This window comes from Macrosteles quadrilineatus, unplaced genomic scaffold (assembly GCF_028750875.1).
Source record: "Macrosteles quadrilineatus isolate MER2022 unplaced genomic scaffold, UCM_ALF_1.0 Scaffold_7__1_contigs__length_78375512, whole genome shotgun sequence".
Classification (NCBI taxonomy): domain Eukaryota; kingdom Metazoa; phylum Arthropoda; class Insecta; order Hemiptera; family Cicadellidae; genus Macrosteles; species Macrosteles quadrilineatus.
Window position 1 is genome coordinate 53,999,226 of NW_026542600.1, and position 16,817 is coordinate 54,016,042.

The window sequence follows — 16,817 nt, forward strand, 5'->3', positions numbered from 1 at the left end:
AAAAAAAATAATAATTTGTCTGTGTTTATACTTTAACAAAATTAGTTGAAAATTGATATCTTTGCACCTGTTTTATGCTCTCAGTGAAATGAAATTATATTCTTAATATTTTACCATACCAGGGCTGTTTTACTCAACAATCGTTTATACATTATCAACTATCCCACAGTTCTCAGTTCATTCTTAATTTGTATGTATGACTTTCCATCAATTATTAACAACACAAACTACCTAATAGTCCTAATCTAGATTGGTAAATTTGTACCCGCGGCTCGTCCTGTGGATAGCTGTCAACTTGCTAATCTTCATCAATTCACTTATAGAGAGAGTAGGCCTATACATTCTTACAATACAAGAGGCAAATCCAATCTAGGTATCCCTGCCCAACCAATACTTTGGCCAAAACAGATAACTGCCATAAAATAAATTTGCATTCGGGTTTTTTTTTAATAGGCTTGGCATTAAAACTGGTTACAATAGGTTTAAGTCCAAAATATTTGAGTGGCTCATCAACAATCCATATTATAATATAACAGTTATTTAATGTCTAATGTTAACATTGGTTTTTAATTTTTAGAACCCACTATTTTTCTCGTTTTAGTTTTTATTTCTGTTGACTATATCTATTCCTTTTAAAAAGGTCAGTGACAATAAAGCTCTTGATTCTTGTTGGTATGTACCTACTAAAATAAAAACATAAATTTGTCATACAAAATTTTAACACTTACGTGAACAATGCCAGTCATGCAGAAATTGCACGTAAATATAACAGTGTTGTATGTCAGAATTTATGTTTTCATTTTATTACCAACAACATGTTGTGCAAAATTATAAGAAGAAGTAAATAGCTAATGCCAGTCATGCTGAAATTGCATATAAATATTAAAGTGTTCTTTGACAAAATTCTTGTTTTTACTAAGTGCATAAATGTACAGAGAAAATCTTTTTGGCTTAAAATGTAGGCCACAACTTTAGCTTGGGACCCTTCAAACGGTTCAGAGATAATATATCATGGTCTGACTAAAAGATATTATCCAAAAAATGAAATGATACCCAATTGTGATAACCTAGAGTGATAATGAAACAATCAAAGTGAATAACGGCTCAATTATTTCACCATTTTGTCAGAATGAATGGCAAAATTGATTGTGAGTCTAGTGAGTTATTGACATTCAATTTCGTGATACTACATTGAGTAGGTTATTGAAGGACTTGCAAAAGTGCAAAATTGTGTACGAGTCCTACTACTTGTCAAAATATTTAGAAGATATTCCAATCAAGGAATTAGTTTAGCTATCAGCCCAGGACACTAAATTACTATGTTGTTGTGAGATGTTCATTAATATATTACCAAACAATTTACTAAATTTAGCGAATTTCTCTATAGGGACGTAGCTATAACCGTAGGTGACACAGTAAGACCAGAGATTGAAGACCTAGGCCCGGGACCAATTTACTTTTGCATTTTGATGTCCCAGTGGCTAAAAACACAATTCCTTCAAATTTGTTATATATATATAACCTGTATTATGTGGGTGTGGGGTTATGTGGGTGAACGTGATAACTCGAGTAATTTTGGTCCGATTTTCATGAAATTTGGGTTGAAGATGTAGGTCGGGATAAACTTGAAATAAATTCACAAACCAGCATGATTGGACCATGGGAACTGGCATTTATGGGGCAAAAACAGGCATTAAGGTTTACAATGCTCTCCCGGAAAGTGTTTGGTCATTGCGTAAGTCCAAATTTACCAAAATTGTAAAAGATTGGCTCGAAACGAATCCTTTTTATGAATCTGTTGAATTTTATGATGCTCTGAATGCTGGCCATTGTTTTGATTTATAATTTTATTTATGTAGGCCTACTCAGGTATGTGGCACAATTTCGTTTTCTGTTGCTTTATTTGCCATAAATGCATGGTTTGCTGCTTTGTTTGCTGTGTGAGATTAAACAATTTCAGCATGGTTTGTAATGAACATTTCATTTATTTATATAAATTGGTTTGATTTATTTTTAGCATAGTTTTGACGTTACGTATTGTATTTATTACTGAATGGTATAATAAATCTCTTGAATCTCTCTCGAATCAGACATCAACTTCAACCAAAATGAGAGGCTTAGAAGCAACACTTTACATAAAATATTTTTACCCATCGTAACGTATGCAGCTTGAAACTGATCTAGGGGTCTGTGAGGGCCGCAATCCCCCCAATCGGGGTAATTTATTTGAAAAAAAAAAATAAAAAACTAAGAAGTAGGCCTAACTGAGGTATGCCTAGGTTGGAATTTTACTCTAGGATTTGCCTTCAGATTGCCCCAAAATGCATGTTTACAATTACTGAAGGCCTATTTTGTTCAAAAATATCTCCGGGGGTGATTCCACACCCATCGCACATGAAATTATTACTTGAATTCCCGCTGTTGTATGCCACACGCGTGTTTTTTCACGCAGTAAAATGTAGCTTATTCTCACGCCGGTTGAAGTCCAGGAACGGCAAAATGCAGTGGGAACCCGCAGTTGAATGACGAATTCATGTTATTATGTTCTATATCTTCCTTATGGCCGAAATAGTAATCTTGTTTCTCACTAGTCACCAAGAAATATGAATGGTATATTAATTTCGATACGAAAACAACACTTAAATTATTTTATTTTGTTAACCTTTCATTTACCTAATTATTTTAATTTAGTATAAAAAATAAATCTATTTATGACATATTTAAAATCAATTTATAAGAAGATTTTCATCGAATCGTTGAATTTTCTACTACATAAATGCCTCTTTACATTTTTTAGTCCAACTAAATTCCTTTCCTAAGTAACAAATTATTAAGTGGTCCAGTAAGGTTGACCTATGTTTAAAATAAAACGTGTAGGCCTACTGTGTAATTGGCTACACCCAAAAATAGTTTACGCTCTTCTGGAAAAGATTTGATACATTTATTTTTATTTAAACTTGCTATGACGACTTGAGAAAAGCTGCGTGTTGCTCCCGCCCGTGTGGCCAGGGACAGAGCGTGAAAACAAGCTTCAAAAATGCACCCCAGTCCATTCTTCTGCGGGCCCGCGGCGGGTTATTAAGCAGACGCGCCGCATCTGGGTGAAAAAACGCCCGTGTGGCCGTAGCCTAGGCTTATTGTCTCATGTTGTTACCATCACCAATTTTCAATATGTTTATGAAGTAAGCTCTACAAATTTATGGTTTGGCAAAACTTTGATATCTGGCTTACCTTAGTTTTAAAGTTAACAATCAATATCGAAAGTTTAGGTTTTGGTAAGTTTTGGTTTGGTTATCAATTGGATCGATAATCCGATGGAGTCATATTTAGAAGTTTTGCATTCGGTTTTAAGAAGTGTTTGGTTTGAAGCAAATCCTATACAAGTGTAGTGTTGGTCAGAATAAGAAATGGATTGGCGCTGGATCCAGCCTGGCCTGGTTACTACTACTTAAGTAGGTTAGTTAAGTAAGCATAGAACTCAGCTAACCTGTGTACTATTCTATAGGCCTATACATACCTGACTATGGTAGGGCCTACTTATAAATTGGATAAAGGAAGCAGTCTCTATTCTTCTAAACCACAATCGCTGATAAAATTTCCTGAAGTAATCACACTGCTAATCGCTAATGACTCGATCCTGAGGGTTTTACGAGAGGACAAATGTGAGAGAATAACTTATGTAGTAGGCCAACAAGTGACATTGCTAAGATAAATTAGCCTCCCTTTAAACTGTAAATTAAGGTAGCCTATTAAAACAGCTATTCAACAAAATAAGCATAAGCATCTAAAACAGCCTATATTATTAGAAATAGGATATTCAAAAAAATGATTTGCTAAAAGAAAGTCGTAGGCCTAGGACAAGGAATTTGATACTACACCTAGGCTAGGCCTACTCTGATATAAGATTAGCCTTTAAAAATCTGAGTAGATTTTCCATTGTGAGTTGAGACCTAGGTTAAACTTTTATGAGGATTTTATACAGAAAATAAAAATAGTTTTAGGTTATAATACATACCAATACAAACGTAAGTACTTTCCAACGAAATCTGAGGTAAGGAAATGTAACGCGAATGGCTGTTGAAACTATAATTTTGTATTAACCGAATTACAGGGTGAGCAGGAATTTTAATTTTGGAGGCTTTCCAGCCACAGCTATCAGCTAGCAGCAGAGAGAAAACCAATAAGCTTTTTTCTCATTTGGTTTCCATGACGTCAGCTTTAGTTTTTGATCATGCAACTGCAGAGGTTATTTCTTCGTCTAAATATTATCATTCGTATAAGTGTTTAATCAATCATAATAGAAAATGTTTCTCTTTTGGTGGTAGGTGGTAGGCTACCTATTATAATTGATTACAAATCCTCCGAGACAGGATGAGTATAACCAATGCCATTATGAGGTAAGCCAATATGTTGGTAAAATTATGGGATAGAGTACTTTATTGGAAATTTTTCAATAAGGTAGGTATGACCATAGATGGTTATTCAGTGGTATGACTCTTTGCTACCTCAGAGAGTTTAAATGAATTCTTCAACTGCATCCGCGCAAAGTGGTAATTTGACATTTCAATTTGGGTTGGTAACAACTTCGTTTCTGTTAGTTTTGTGATTAATTTTAGTTAAGACATATAATATATTAGCTCATGGTTTTTAAAGAATACCTTGATCCTAACAAAAAGTTTATAGTAACATAGTAAGTATAATAGTGTAATTTGATAATTGACGATGTTTGTTTTGAATTTGCATTCATTACCAATTAAGTTAATAGTGAAAACAAATATTTCATCACTAAAGTCTAAAGTAACTAATTTCGATAACAGCTGATATGCAAGAAAGTAGTTGTTTCACTTGTTTCCTAAGCTCTAATTTAGAGCGAGGGAAAAACTATCAGCTGATTTTCACTCGCTCTAAATTTACTTTCCCTTGCTCTTGATTAGTTCTCCATTTATCCAATATGTGCGCTAGGGTTTGTTAGGTTTATTTTAATGATTTAAATCAGCTGTTTTCATTGTTGCACAATCTAAATGTACAGAAACTAACAGACATTAGTTTGTTTTGCTGTGTTTTTAGCATAGTGCGTGTTTGAAATTGCTCAAAGTATGTCTAACATTACTGAGGATTTGAAGAAAACAGCTTCAGACTAATCACCTTCCACCAGAGAAGTCACGGGAAAGATAAGAAGAGGAATACATAAAGTTAAGAAACTGGTACAAACTACAATTTGTTACGTAAATCGTCGTAAGACCATTTTAAAAGAGATGCTCGTCCAATATCAATATTTTAAGACTAACATGATAACAAAACCCGTATTATTTTAAGCATCCATTTACGTAGCCTATGAATTTATGTGCAAAATATGATTTATTGACTTTACGACTGTGGTTTATAGTCAGTAACATCACTGTATACGGTTAAAACATCTGTAACGGTTTGTTAATGTAATCGAAATTAAATGGAACAAGAATAGTAGGCTAATAGAGATGGTTTCCTTCGCCTGACCTTGAGGAATGGTATTGTAAATTACAGCTAATCATAATTATGCCATGCACGGAACAGTAATAATAATACAATTTAACAAAAATTTAATTACGGTGCAAATTAATTTTGTATTCAAGCATCAGGCTAAGAAACAAGTCAACATGATGAAGTTTGTCTCAGTATTCGAACTAGGGGAAAACATTGTGGCGAGTAGGATTGTTTTTATGATTAATTTTATTTTGTGGGCGTCGTTAAAAAAGTACTTGGTTATAAATTTTGAAAAAAAACAACAAAATAACAGTGAGACGATTTAGAAAGGCGATTGAGTGATACCCGATAGAACTGCGTTGGTCAGAAATCAGGTTTGATTTTAAATCTTCCATTTTACCAGAAAATGTAAAGTATGAGGCTTACATACATACGAATCCTCGAGCATGTAAAATTACAACAGACTAACAACAGTTTACTTGAACTATACACAAACATAACAACATGACAATGACAAACTGTTATATACTGTATCAGTTACACCGCTGCGGTTACACCCGTTTCCCTGATAAGGCTTTAACTATAAGCCGTTGATTCCTGTAAACTATAAAATAAATAGTTATGTCAGAGCCTTTGAAATCGAACATTCGTTCCTCATTAGAAACAATTAATTTAAAGATTAGTCTACGGTATAGGTACAATTGTTTTGTTCGTAGATTTTTTCATGAGTGTAGTTCTTGTGAATCATTTGAATTTTACAATATTACCATATAAGCACCATTCAATTATTTTAATAGGGGATGAGCCGATCAACTAAATACATGGAACAGTTTTAATCAATTTTGACTCCAAACAGACCACTATCAGACCTAGTGTCCCAGAACGTTTATTTCACCGTCTAATAGTTGTCTGTCGGATGTAATTCAGATTAGGGTTTCAAATTAAATGAGTAAAATATATAATTGAGCTTCAAAATAACTCAATGATACAGTATTAATTTTTTCATTTATATCACAGCGATTTCATTGGATATTATTTATTTTACCTCGTGTTTCTGTTGTAGTAAAATTACCGACAATCACATAGGCATAACAGTCTAGTCTCATCATTAACATTATCATCTGAATAATTAACTTTAACAAATGTATAAGGTTTTGACAAGCGTTTGTAACAGTAAAACGAGGTCATAGTTTGGTCAAACACCGCTAGAGACGCCAGTAGCGTTGAGCTCGCAATAGTTTACCTAATAACTGCTAAATGTCTGTAGTATTGAGGCTCGCGTCGCAAAAGTATTAACTTCCCAACCAATCCATCGTCGACTCTTGCAGTGATTTTAAATGTCGGATACAATAACCCACCTGAACGCCATTCTATATTCATCTACTTGCAGTATCCAAAGTGAAACATTATTTGAGAAGCCGAGAGTTGGTCTTTAATCTGAGACCGATGATTGGCTTGTAATCATTAATCATTAGTACCTTAGTAATTAATTCAGTAAATTGTGTTAATTTAGTAATAGATTAGTAATTTGCTAGAGACGTTAAAAACTCAACATAGACCTACACATTATGTTCAATTTCCACGATATTAAAATATAGCCTAAAATATGTAATAAAATAAATTATATAATTAAATTTCATCGTGCTCAAGTATTGGTGCTACATTTGTGCCTAAATAAACACACATTACTACTACGGACACTACGGACACAACCAAAAAAATACCTAATTAAATACCTGCATTTAAAATTAGTAATATTACAGTATTGTCATTTGTAAATAGAGCCATTGTATGATACTTGATGTTGTAATAGTTCATCTAATATTGTATACTCTATTAGCCAGCATTTGACGTCGGATTTCTCTACCTTCTACCACAGACAATGGAATAAACCATTTAATTGACTAGACGCATCATACTAATGAACTCCACCAATAAATATACTCTTAGACATATAGTGTTAACATAAAAACGGAAAAACGGATAGTAATAACTGCTAATAAACACTTTGAATACTCTAAGATATGGGGTTCGGCCTTTAAGGGTTTGCGAGACAAAAAATGTCATAGCCCCCAAATGTGGGGCATTTGTGTCTTTAAAGAGATTAGTACTTATACTGAATCACATTTAGAATAAGTCTAAATAAAACAAACCTTTTAAAATAAAATGATTAATTTGGAAGTCCACAAAACTTTGGTTTTTGGTTTTTGGCTATAAAAAATTCCCTTACTTGTGTTACCTGGAAACCATCGTCATTTTCAATTTTGCCAGTTAAATTAGGTTGTAAAACCAATTTCCCTTCGGTAGACGTTACCTCTACATTCTTAATTTACAAACATTTCCATACCGACGGACAATCTAAAATTATGAAAATATCTGAAATAAAGTTCAACAACAAACTCGTCATAATATTTAACATCTGTTGACCAGCATTGTTGCGAGTTGCTCTATAGTTGCTCTATAGATGTTAGTCATCACATGTCCTATGACAGATCAAGCCAAATCTGTGATTGGTAAAACGCAAATTAACATTATTGCTTCTAGGGCTCGACATCTGTGGTCGGGCCACAGTCCAGAAGCTGAGCAATTCATTTCAGATGATAATCAACAGGGTGGTGTTGCCTCAAGCTGAACTTCAAACCTACATCAATTTGAATTCTCAGAACCCCTGTTAGAATGCCTGCTGCAATTGGATATTGCTTTCACCGTTTTAAGTGACAAAACACGTATCTTCATCTATGGCGCCTGGTTGTCTGCGGTTTAAAAGATTAAAAGAGGAAAATTATCACAGAGGCATGCGTAACTTTAAGAAAATGGCAATTTTTATTTCAATCATGTTTTTGTCTTGAGAATCTTCATGATATTTTAAAATTTGGATGTGAAAGGAGAAATATTATTTCATGATAATACTCTTTTTAACAGAGCCCTAATTATTGTCAAAAAATCCTGAAGGAATTCAAACAAAATATAACATCACAATCATTTTATAAACTGGGTATTCTGTCATATTTATGATAAATATTGCCGTTTGTATTTATAAGAAATAGCTTCATTGCTGATACTTCGAAGGAGACAATAGTGGGTGAAAACTGTCCAATATGTTGTTAAAGAGCTTATTATGATTCTAAAGTACAATTTTTTATTTATTTTTCTTCACGTCAACAAACAAAGTAGTAGTAGTGGATCCTTGGATTAAATAAGATTCAACATTTATCTATTATAATAGCTCAAGTAGTAATTCAGTATTATATAATCCGACACCAATTGAAAATTATGATTTCGTCATTCTATTGCCTGCACGTGTAGAAAAGAAGGTTATGCTATAGCTTGAACGTCTATACAGTAGTTTAAAACACGAATGTTTTAAACTAGTTCCTAGTTTGGATTTCGAACCCATTAGATTGGTCTGTAAATTAATTAATTAATTTTATTAGTTATTTAACCATATAAATTACTTTAAAACTATAATATAGGTTTGCATTATTAGTTTATAAATTATAAAATTACAGGGCATTTACACATTTTACTTAGGAATGTGTTAAAACTATAGAGTATATTAGTTTATAAATAGTTACACTAACTTATACATATCTTTGCACTCTTTAGTTCAAGTTTTTTATACATTATTATTAATCATCTAAGATTATTCCTGCCTAATCAGTATGTTTAGTAGCTCAATAATGTAAAAAAGTGAAAATAATGCATGCAGGTGACGACACATTTAACTCAAAACTCCCTGATTTTCATAAATTGTAGCTCTCAAATTAACCCGGCCACTTTTCGAAAAGCTACGTGTTTTACAAATGGATATCATATAAATATATTACCCAAAATATTGATCATTTGGGTATTATTTAATGTATATAACATATTTTAAAAATATTAACATATAAAACCACTTGTAAATCTAATATTATTTTCGAAGTTCAGCATATTCTTTGCTGAGAGGAGAGGGTTTTCTTTCGAGAAATGAAACCTAACGATAAATACCTCGGGTGTTTGCCTTGAAGTGGTTATCCACGATGACGAGCAGGTGAAGTAAGAAGAAGAACTAAGGAGCCAGCTGTGGACCTAGGTCACCGTGGACAACCGGCACCAACGAACACTCGGAGTTACAGGCCTCGAGTGTCTACCAGCAACTCATGTCGTACTCAGATACTTCTCGCATCAAAGATATCGCAGGGTTATCATCTCCCGGATTCTGTTTATGCTGAGATTACGCTGATCTACTTAACTCGTATATAGTAGCCTTCCTAATCAACCTAGTTTTGAAAGTTACATAAAATCCACCATAACCTTTCACCTTTTCTTTCTAAAACTCGTAAAATTGGAGTGAAACAACTCAACGTGAGTGTAAAGTATTCATTTATTTAGTTCTGTCACGATTCTCATCTGGATTATTACTATTCTAAAGTTAATTCCGGGCTTAACTTTTACGATGTCGTAAAGGAATTAGACCAATTAGGAAATTTGAGTGACAATGAGAATTTGGATTTATCACTCTGTTTACAGCAACCGCTGTGAGGACACTATAGTTGATTTAAGATTAGTCCTTGGCACTCCATTATTTGAAACGTATGACGCGATTTTGTTTTCAGATGAGGTCAAGTGTGTTGAACTGAACCGCGACCAATGTGGCGTGATGAAGCTGCGTGTCTTCAAATTACGAAACGTCGAGTTGTAAGTCAGCAAAATATTGGAATAAAAGATGCAATGAATAAAGAGTTCTATAATTAGTATTATTATTAGATTTCCTCTCAAATAGCTTACAGTTAGAGATGTACAAAAGACACCGCATTGTACAAGACAATTTCTCATGCGAGACAATAAATTAATTTAATTATTACATATAATATTCCACGAATAATAAATTCAACAAATTCAATAACAAATTAATATTCAAATTACTGAATTATGTTACGATTATATTTGTCTATACCTGCTAAATAGGGGGTAAGAGTAAAATAACAAATGTAAATATATTGCTGTTACATACTAAATTGTAAAATACTCAATTAGGTATAGCATTTACATGTTTATTAATTGATGATAAGTTTGCATACAGATGCAATTGATAATGTTACTCGGTTAGTGTAAATATTAAAATTGCCAGAAATCTGCGCTCTGTTGATAATGGGAAATGGGTATGTACGTTAAAGCCGGGAACGTTGCTTTTTGCGAATTTCCCATGTAGGGAATAAGGTATTACCGTATGTCTCATGGTAAGACCTGGACTCGGGATTGATTTAATTTTTCGTTTTGATGTCCCCAGAGACAAAAAAAACACCACATTTATGCAGGGCTAAAGGTGGTATATCTCTAGCCCTGACCTTTACGAAGTGTGTCCGTTAGCACGATACATGAGTAAAACTCGTCCTATTTTTACGATATTTTTTTATAAAAACGTGTAAGCCTACGTTTATTAACGAGTTCTTGAACCACCATGATCGAACGGGGTAATGGGGTTTTAGGGGGTGAGTATGGGGCAAAATGGGGTTTTCCCATTTTCACATCAAAACATTACATTTTTTAATTCCTTTCTAAACCATTTTGTAGAGCTTAAAAACAAACTATTTATGATGGCGTATTTATCATACGAAGAAAATTTCTTAAAACTTTAAAATTAAAATTCCCATGTTATTTTTACGGAAAATAAGTCAACTGTTGTAGTTTGCGTGTTTAAGAACGTATTTGGATACAAATTCTTTTTAAAGACCCGCCAAACTGACAAACGCTAGAAAGTGACATTAAATACACACACGTTTTATACCTTTGTCAAGTATAAAACTAAAATGGATGTTAAGCTTTTAGAAGCTTAGCTATACTACGTTTTTTTGGTTCATGTTTGTAATTAAAAATAAGTTTCTTTGGAGTTACAGGACACCTGTACATAATTTAAAATTATTAAATTAACGTGTTAAGAAGCCACGAAAAAATTGTTTTATCATATTTCTTATCACGTACCGTTTATCACACCCCTACAATCGCCAGGCGTCCCCTAATATTTCTTTAACTCAAGATCCAGAACGTTAAAATAATCAAGTTTAAACTAGTAATCAATGAATTCGTAATAAGTAGCCGACGTACCTGGGTGGGTCTTGATGCATTTCAATGATTTGGAACAAAAAACACTGGACTCAACAACTACAAGTGATCAAATCAAGCGCCACAGCTTAACTGAGCTGATGAGGTCCAGTGGCAAACATTCATAGGGAAATTATTAGATTAATACAGTAGTGGGAAGTCTTTATCTATTTTGTGGTTTATAAATTTGAGGTTAAATCGTAATAAAACATAAAATTATTCCGTGAAACTGTGAATGTACCGTAGGAGGTGATTAAGATAGGAAAGTATTAGTTTATTTTGTGTCCAACGATTAAGATTAGCTTATGCCTACCCAGAAACCATATTAGTTTATGGGTTTCGACTAAATTGTGTAATTTTTTTATTGTGCGAGTAATTTAGGGCTTATTACTAGTATTCGTACCGATTACATTTGATATAGAGGCTAAAAATTCCACTCGTTAAGCATATTAATTAAAGATGCCGATGTTTCGTTGTTTTGTAGTCTACTTTGGAATGCTTTCGTCCTATAGTAACGTGACATTTGCATAATTCTCGGAATTTGAAACCCGTGTAGGCAATTACTACAATCTTCCCAATTGTTTCCTCCTGCGCTGGTTAAAGAACCCAATTCCAAGGCAAGATTTTGTCTGGCCTACCTGTAGCAATTAATTATTGTCAACAGTATTCAAACTCATTGTTTTAATATATGAACTATTAATTGAAATGCATTTTTGTTTTGAAATGAGTATTTCACAATAATTCGGCGAAAACGGATGTTTAGTGCATGCGTGGGACTAAAGTAGATTATTTTCTTTTGGGGAACAATGAACAGCTGCAGTCAATTAAACCAACTGAAACAGCTGTGCATTTCTGTTTTTAAATTTCTCAGCTGGTTATACGGAAGGAAAATAGTCCAAATTAAAAGAAATTCAGTCATTATCTGTTTGTGTTTAATATAGTATCGTGCCATATAGTATATTTCACTAAAAATACACCCCTTCACCATAATTATAGAAATAATTATAACATGTGTTCTTTTAAATAATAGCAAAACAAGATATAATTTCGGAAGCTATAAAGGTAAACAATTCTCTATTGAGAAATTAATTGTACTATTGACAGGCTTCATACTGTTGGAGAGTTTCCTTTCTTCGTGGATAAACATGAGTTATATTGGTTATCAGATCATGTTAGATTATCTCAAAATTAGTGAGTTTTCGAATTGGATCGAGATTGGTAGAAAACAATGTCGGAACTTTTCCGAAATGGCAGAGTTGTAAACACAGATTTTGGAATTGGGGTAGTTTTTATCAATGGATGAAAAGTTGAATAGGTCATTCAGAATATCACTTTGATGTAATGAATGTGTTAGGTATGTAAGCCCATTTCGTCACCTTAACTGAAGTACTATCTTATCTAAACCACTACCTGTTCCGTGATAAGTCTGCAATTTCAATCACAGGAGGTCAATTTGACAAACGCGAACGTGGGAAAATATTTTAATAAAATATACTATCACATTATTGTTATGTTTAAGGTTCAAATCCCTCTCAAGCCAGTTTATTAATAACACACGACAAAAAGGTGTTGCTTAAACTTGACACATGTACATTAGTAACTACTTTATAACGTATGCGACTATTAGATCGTTGCAGAGCGATAAAAATAAACAAGAAAAATAATATTAAAAGAAACAATCAATTGTGTTTACAAAACACAGATATGAATAAAAATATCTTCAAACAATCAACAGCTTTACGAACTATATCTAATTATTATCTTTGAAAGTATTATTATTGTTTCAAATGTTTACACTGATAAGGAAACTCAAAATACCACGCCGATTTTTTAGTATTATGGTTAAAAACACCATAATTCAAGTCACTAAGGTGAAAATCGTGGCTCAATCAAGTACTCTTTTATGATATCAGTATTTTTATGTGCAGTTTTATCATGGAAGGATCATACTACATAAAATTGTTGTAAGAAATATTTTCATAATATTTTCCTTTTTCTAGTGTTACTTTGCATTCCTATCCCTAGTTCTTGATAACAACTACAGTAGTAAGAGCGGGTTATTCTTAAAACCCGTCCTAAAGTGAGTATTAACGTATACTGATATCAACAAACTTACACTATGATGCTAAAAAAACATACTTATAAATATTATAAGTAAGCAAAATGTTTCATTTTGCAATTCATGTTATCTTGGTCGACCTTTTCAACCCCGAATTGGAGAATGATTATGTGATCAGCTGATGATAGGAAATACGGAAAGTGTAAAAGATAAACTATCTGACCTCGATGGAGGATGGAATCAACTTCGTTGAGTTTAATGATAGATAACCAAGAGATTCCTTGCGTAACCGCATTTGCTGATAGTAGAATCGAGGAACTGATAGCAATAACTGACCGGAAACATTACCCCCAATGGCAGCAAGCCTTCCATCTACTAATAAGTAAGGCTATTGTCTAGTTGACAGATAAATTTGGGTGATGTTGAGGTGTGCATGTCGTTCTCAGAATTGAAAAACCACCCAACTAATTGTTTGAGTTGCGAATACGGTTTCGTCGATGGGTGTGTTGAATTGCGCTGTTTACACATCTTATTGTTCCGCAATAAATTTTATGTGAGCTAAATGTTTTCGACTAATATTTTCAACGAATAAATTTGCTGGATATTTGATCGATTTGTCTTGGGGCTTACCTATAAATGAGAGGATCGGACGACGATCGAGGTTATTTTCCTCTACCTTCGACATGTATAAATGGGACGAATATGTTTACTAGCTTCTACAATAGATAACTACGGTACTTAACGTTGTATTTATATTTAAGTATTGGTAACATAAACCAAATTTAATTTAACGATACACAAGCAAACTATAACCTGATTAATTGGCTAGATCGATGCTATAATGTAGGAGGTTTCTGACATAAAACATACATACACATACATTTTGTAATATAAATACTTAGCAATCAACACATAATGATCATTCATCGTATATCAAAATTAAGTCATTTCAACTTAATATGTTGAAATCTCGAGTTCAACGAGCACAACATGGCAGTTTCGAAACTGATACCACTTATTTACTTAATTGGCAGGAAAGTGACGCACATTAAGTAACTAACGTAAGCAAAGGTTGTATAAAAATGATTTATTCGTTTTCAACAGTTCTTAGCTCGCCATTTACGCACGTAGGCCTACAAATATTTGTTTAAGATTTTGTAACCCTACATGCGTAAATGGTCGAGCTAATGTTTTTAACAATAGCTGCCAATTATCGTTACGCAACAACATGTGCGTAAATGTTTGTGAACAATAGATGCCACTGTTGTTCTCATTTTGATGAATGCCAATTCATGATCATAAATATATATTTCATTCATAAACCAACCAGGGTAAGAAATAAAATATATTATTACAGTGAAAACCTGGGCAAACACAGCGATTTAAATGGCTCTGATTTATTTTTAAATATTGTTACACGCCTATATGATTAAATATGAAAATTTACGCTTGTTAAAAATTCTTTTTTTTTTAATACTTGCCTAAATTTGATTTACATAGATACTAAAAATCTTACAGCATACAACAGAGTTGCAATAAAATCAATTTAGGTTTTGATTTTGCTATCACATAAAATACATTTGTTTGTCAACATTTTCAAATTTATCTACATATGCAAAGCGTGTAGCAAAATACTACAGTGATCAAACAAAACCCTATCAGACTTTGTTATGTCATGATTTAACAACAAAACCAAGAAATCGGATATGCTAGCCAATTGATGAGTTTAACCGTAAAACGCATAATGCTGTTGCTAACACATTGATAACGTTGTCAAGGTTGAATTCGCAAGGTCAGTAATTCCAAGGTCACTAAGGTGCTAAAACCTCTGCCTTAGATAATGATTCAAACTACTTACAAAGGTAATGTCTTCATGATCTGATGACATAGAGTAACTGACACACTGAGAACAATGTACTGACCTGCTGATATAGTATATCAGACCATGTGATAGAACGGCACTGGGCAGTCTGAAGGCGGCTGATAACTACTGATAGAGTGAGTACTGCCCAGGCGAGGTCAGATGCAGAGGTTCATGGTCAGAAACTAGGAACACGTTGGTTGTCTTTGTCTCATACAATGGAAATTATTAAAACAGATTTTTTGCGAACTTTCTATTAGGGAAATAAGAGATAACCGTAGGTCTCGTGGTAATAAATAGACCCATGGTCGATTTACTTTTTCCCTCTAAGTGAGCACGATAATTCGTTTAAAAATCATCCGATTCTGATTTAATTCAGTACAAACATGTAAACGTACAACTATTCGAACGAGTTCGCGAACCATCATTATCAGACTGGTTTCCTACTTTTGACCCTTGAAGCAAAAAAATTGCAATTTCTCTACAAACCATTTTTGTAGAGATAAAAAATGAAATAATTTTAGTATATTGAAGCGTACTCGTACGCCTAATAGAGACAGAGAAAATTCCATAAAACTGTACATTTAAAATTCCCATGTTATCTTAATGGAGAGTAAGTAAAATGTTGTAGTTCGCTTGTTTGAGGATATAGTTTGATTAAATTGGGCTAACTTACTTTTTAGCAATTCTCTTAATTTTTTAGGTGTAACTTAAATAAATCATACTTTTTTAGCTGACAACAGGTATCCATACACCGGAGCAAAAAAAAATTTTCTTTACTATAGCTGTTCTAGTTTAATGTATTTATCTTTAGATTTTTATGGTAAATTAACTAAATCTACTTAATTTCTATGCTAAACTATTTATTTTATAAAATATAATTTATAATTTTAAAATGTTCCTTTAGTCACTGCTCTTCGTCAAGCAGCTAAGAGGTCCGCATAGTTCGCCTATTCAACGCTAGGCTTCAAGTAGCGTAGAGGGCCGCATAGTTCGCCTATTCACCGCTAGGCATCAAATAGCGTAGAGGTCCGCATAGTTCGCCTATTCAACGCTAGGCGTCAAGTAGCGTAGAGGGCCGCATAGTTCGCCTATTCACCGCTAGGCATCAAATAGCGTAGAGGGCCGCATAGTTCGCCTATTCACCGCTAGGCATCAAATAGCGTAGAGGGCCGCATAGTTCGCCTATTCACCGCTAGGCGTCAAGTAGCGTAGAGGTCCGCATAGTATGCCTATTCAACGCTAGACGTCAAGTAGCGTAGAGGTCCGCATCTTTCCCCTAGTCACCACGGTCACCGCTAGATTTCTCTTCAATCGACATTCCCTGGTTACCGTCGATTGCTTTATTAT

At 33.5% G+C, this 16,817-nt stretch overlaps 1 protein-coding gene across 2 annotated transcripts in view; it reads right to left on the reverse strand.

Annotated features, from left to right (window-relative positions):
* LOC128998376 (prestin-like) overlaps positions 1–15,554 on the reverse strand; it is a 39,709-nt gene extending 24,155 nt beyond the window's left edge. For both annotated transcript variants that reach the window (XM_054424488.1, XM_054424486.1), the window contains exon 1: positions 15,465–15,554. In XM_054424488.1, the coding sequence (XP_054280463.1) occupies positions 15,465–15,481 (17 nt within the window). In that variant the 5' untranslated portion in view covers positions 15,482–15,554. The remainder of the gene's footprint in view (positions 1–15,464) is intronic.
* Positions 15,555–16,817: the final 1,263 nt, after the last annotated feature.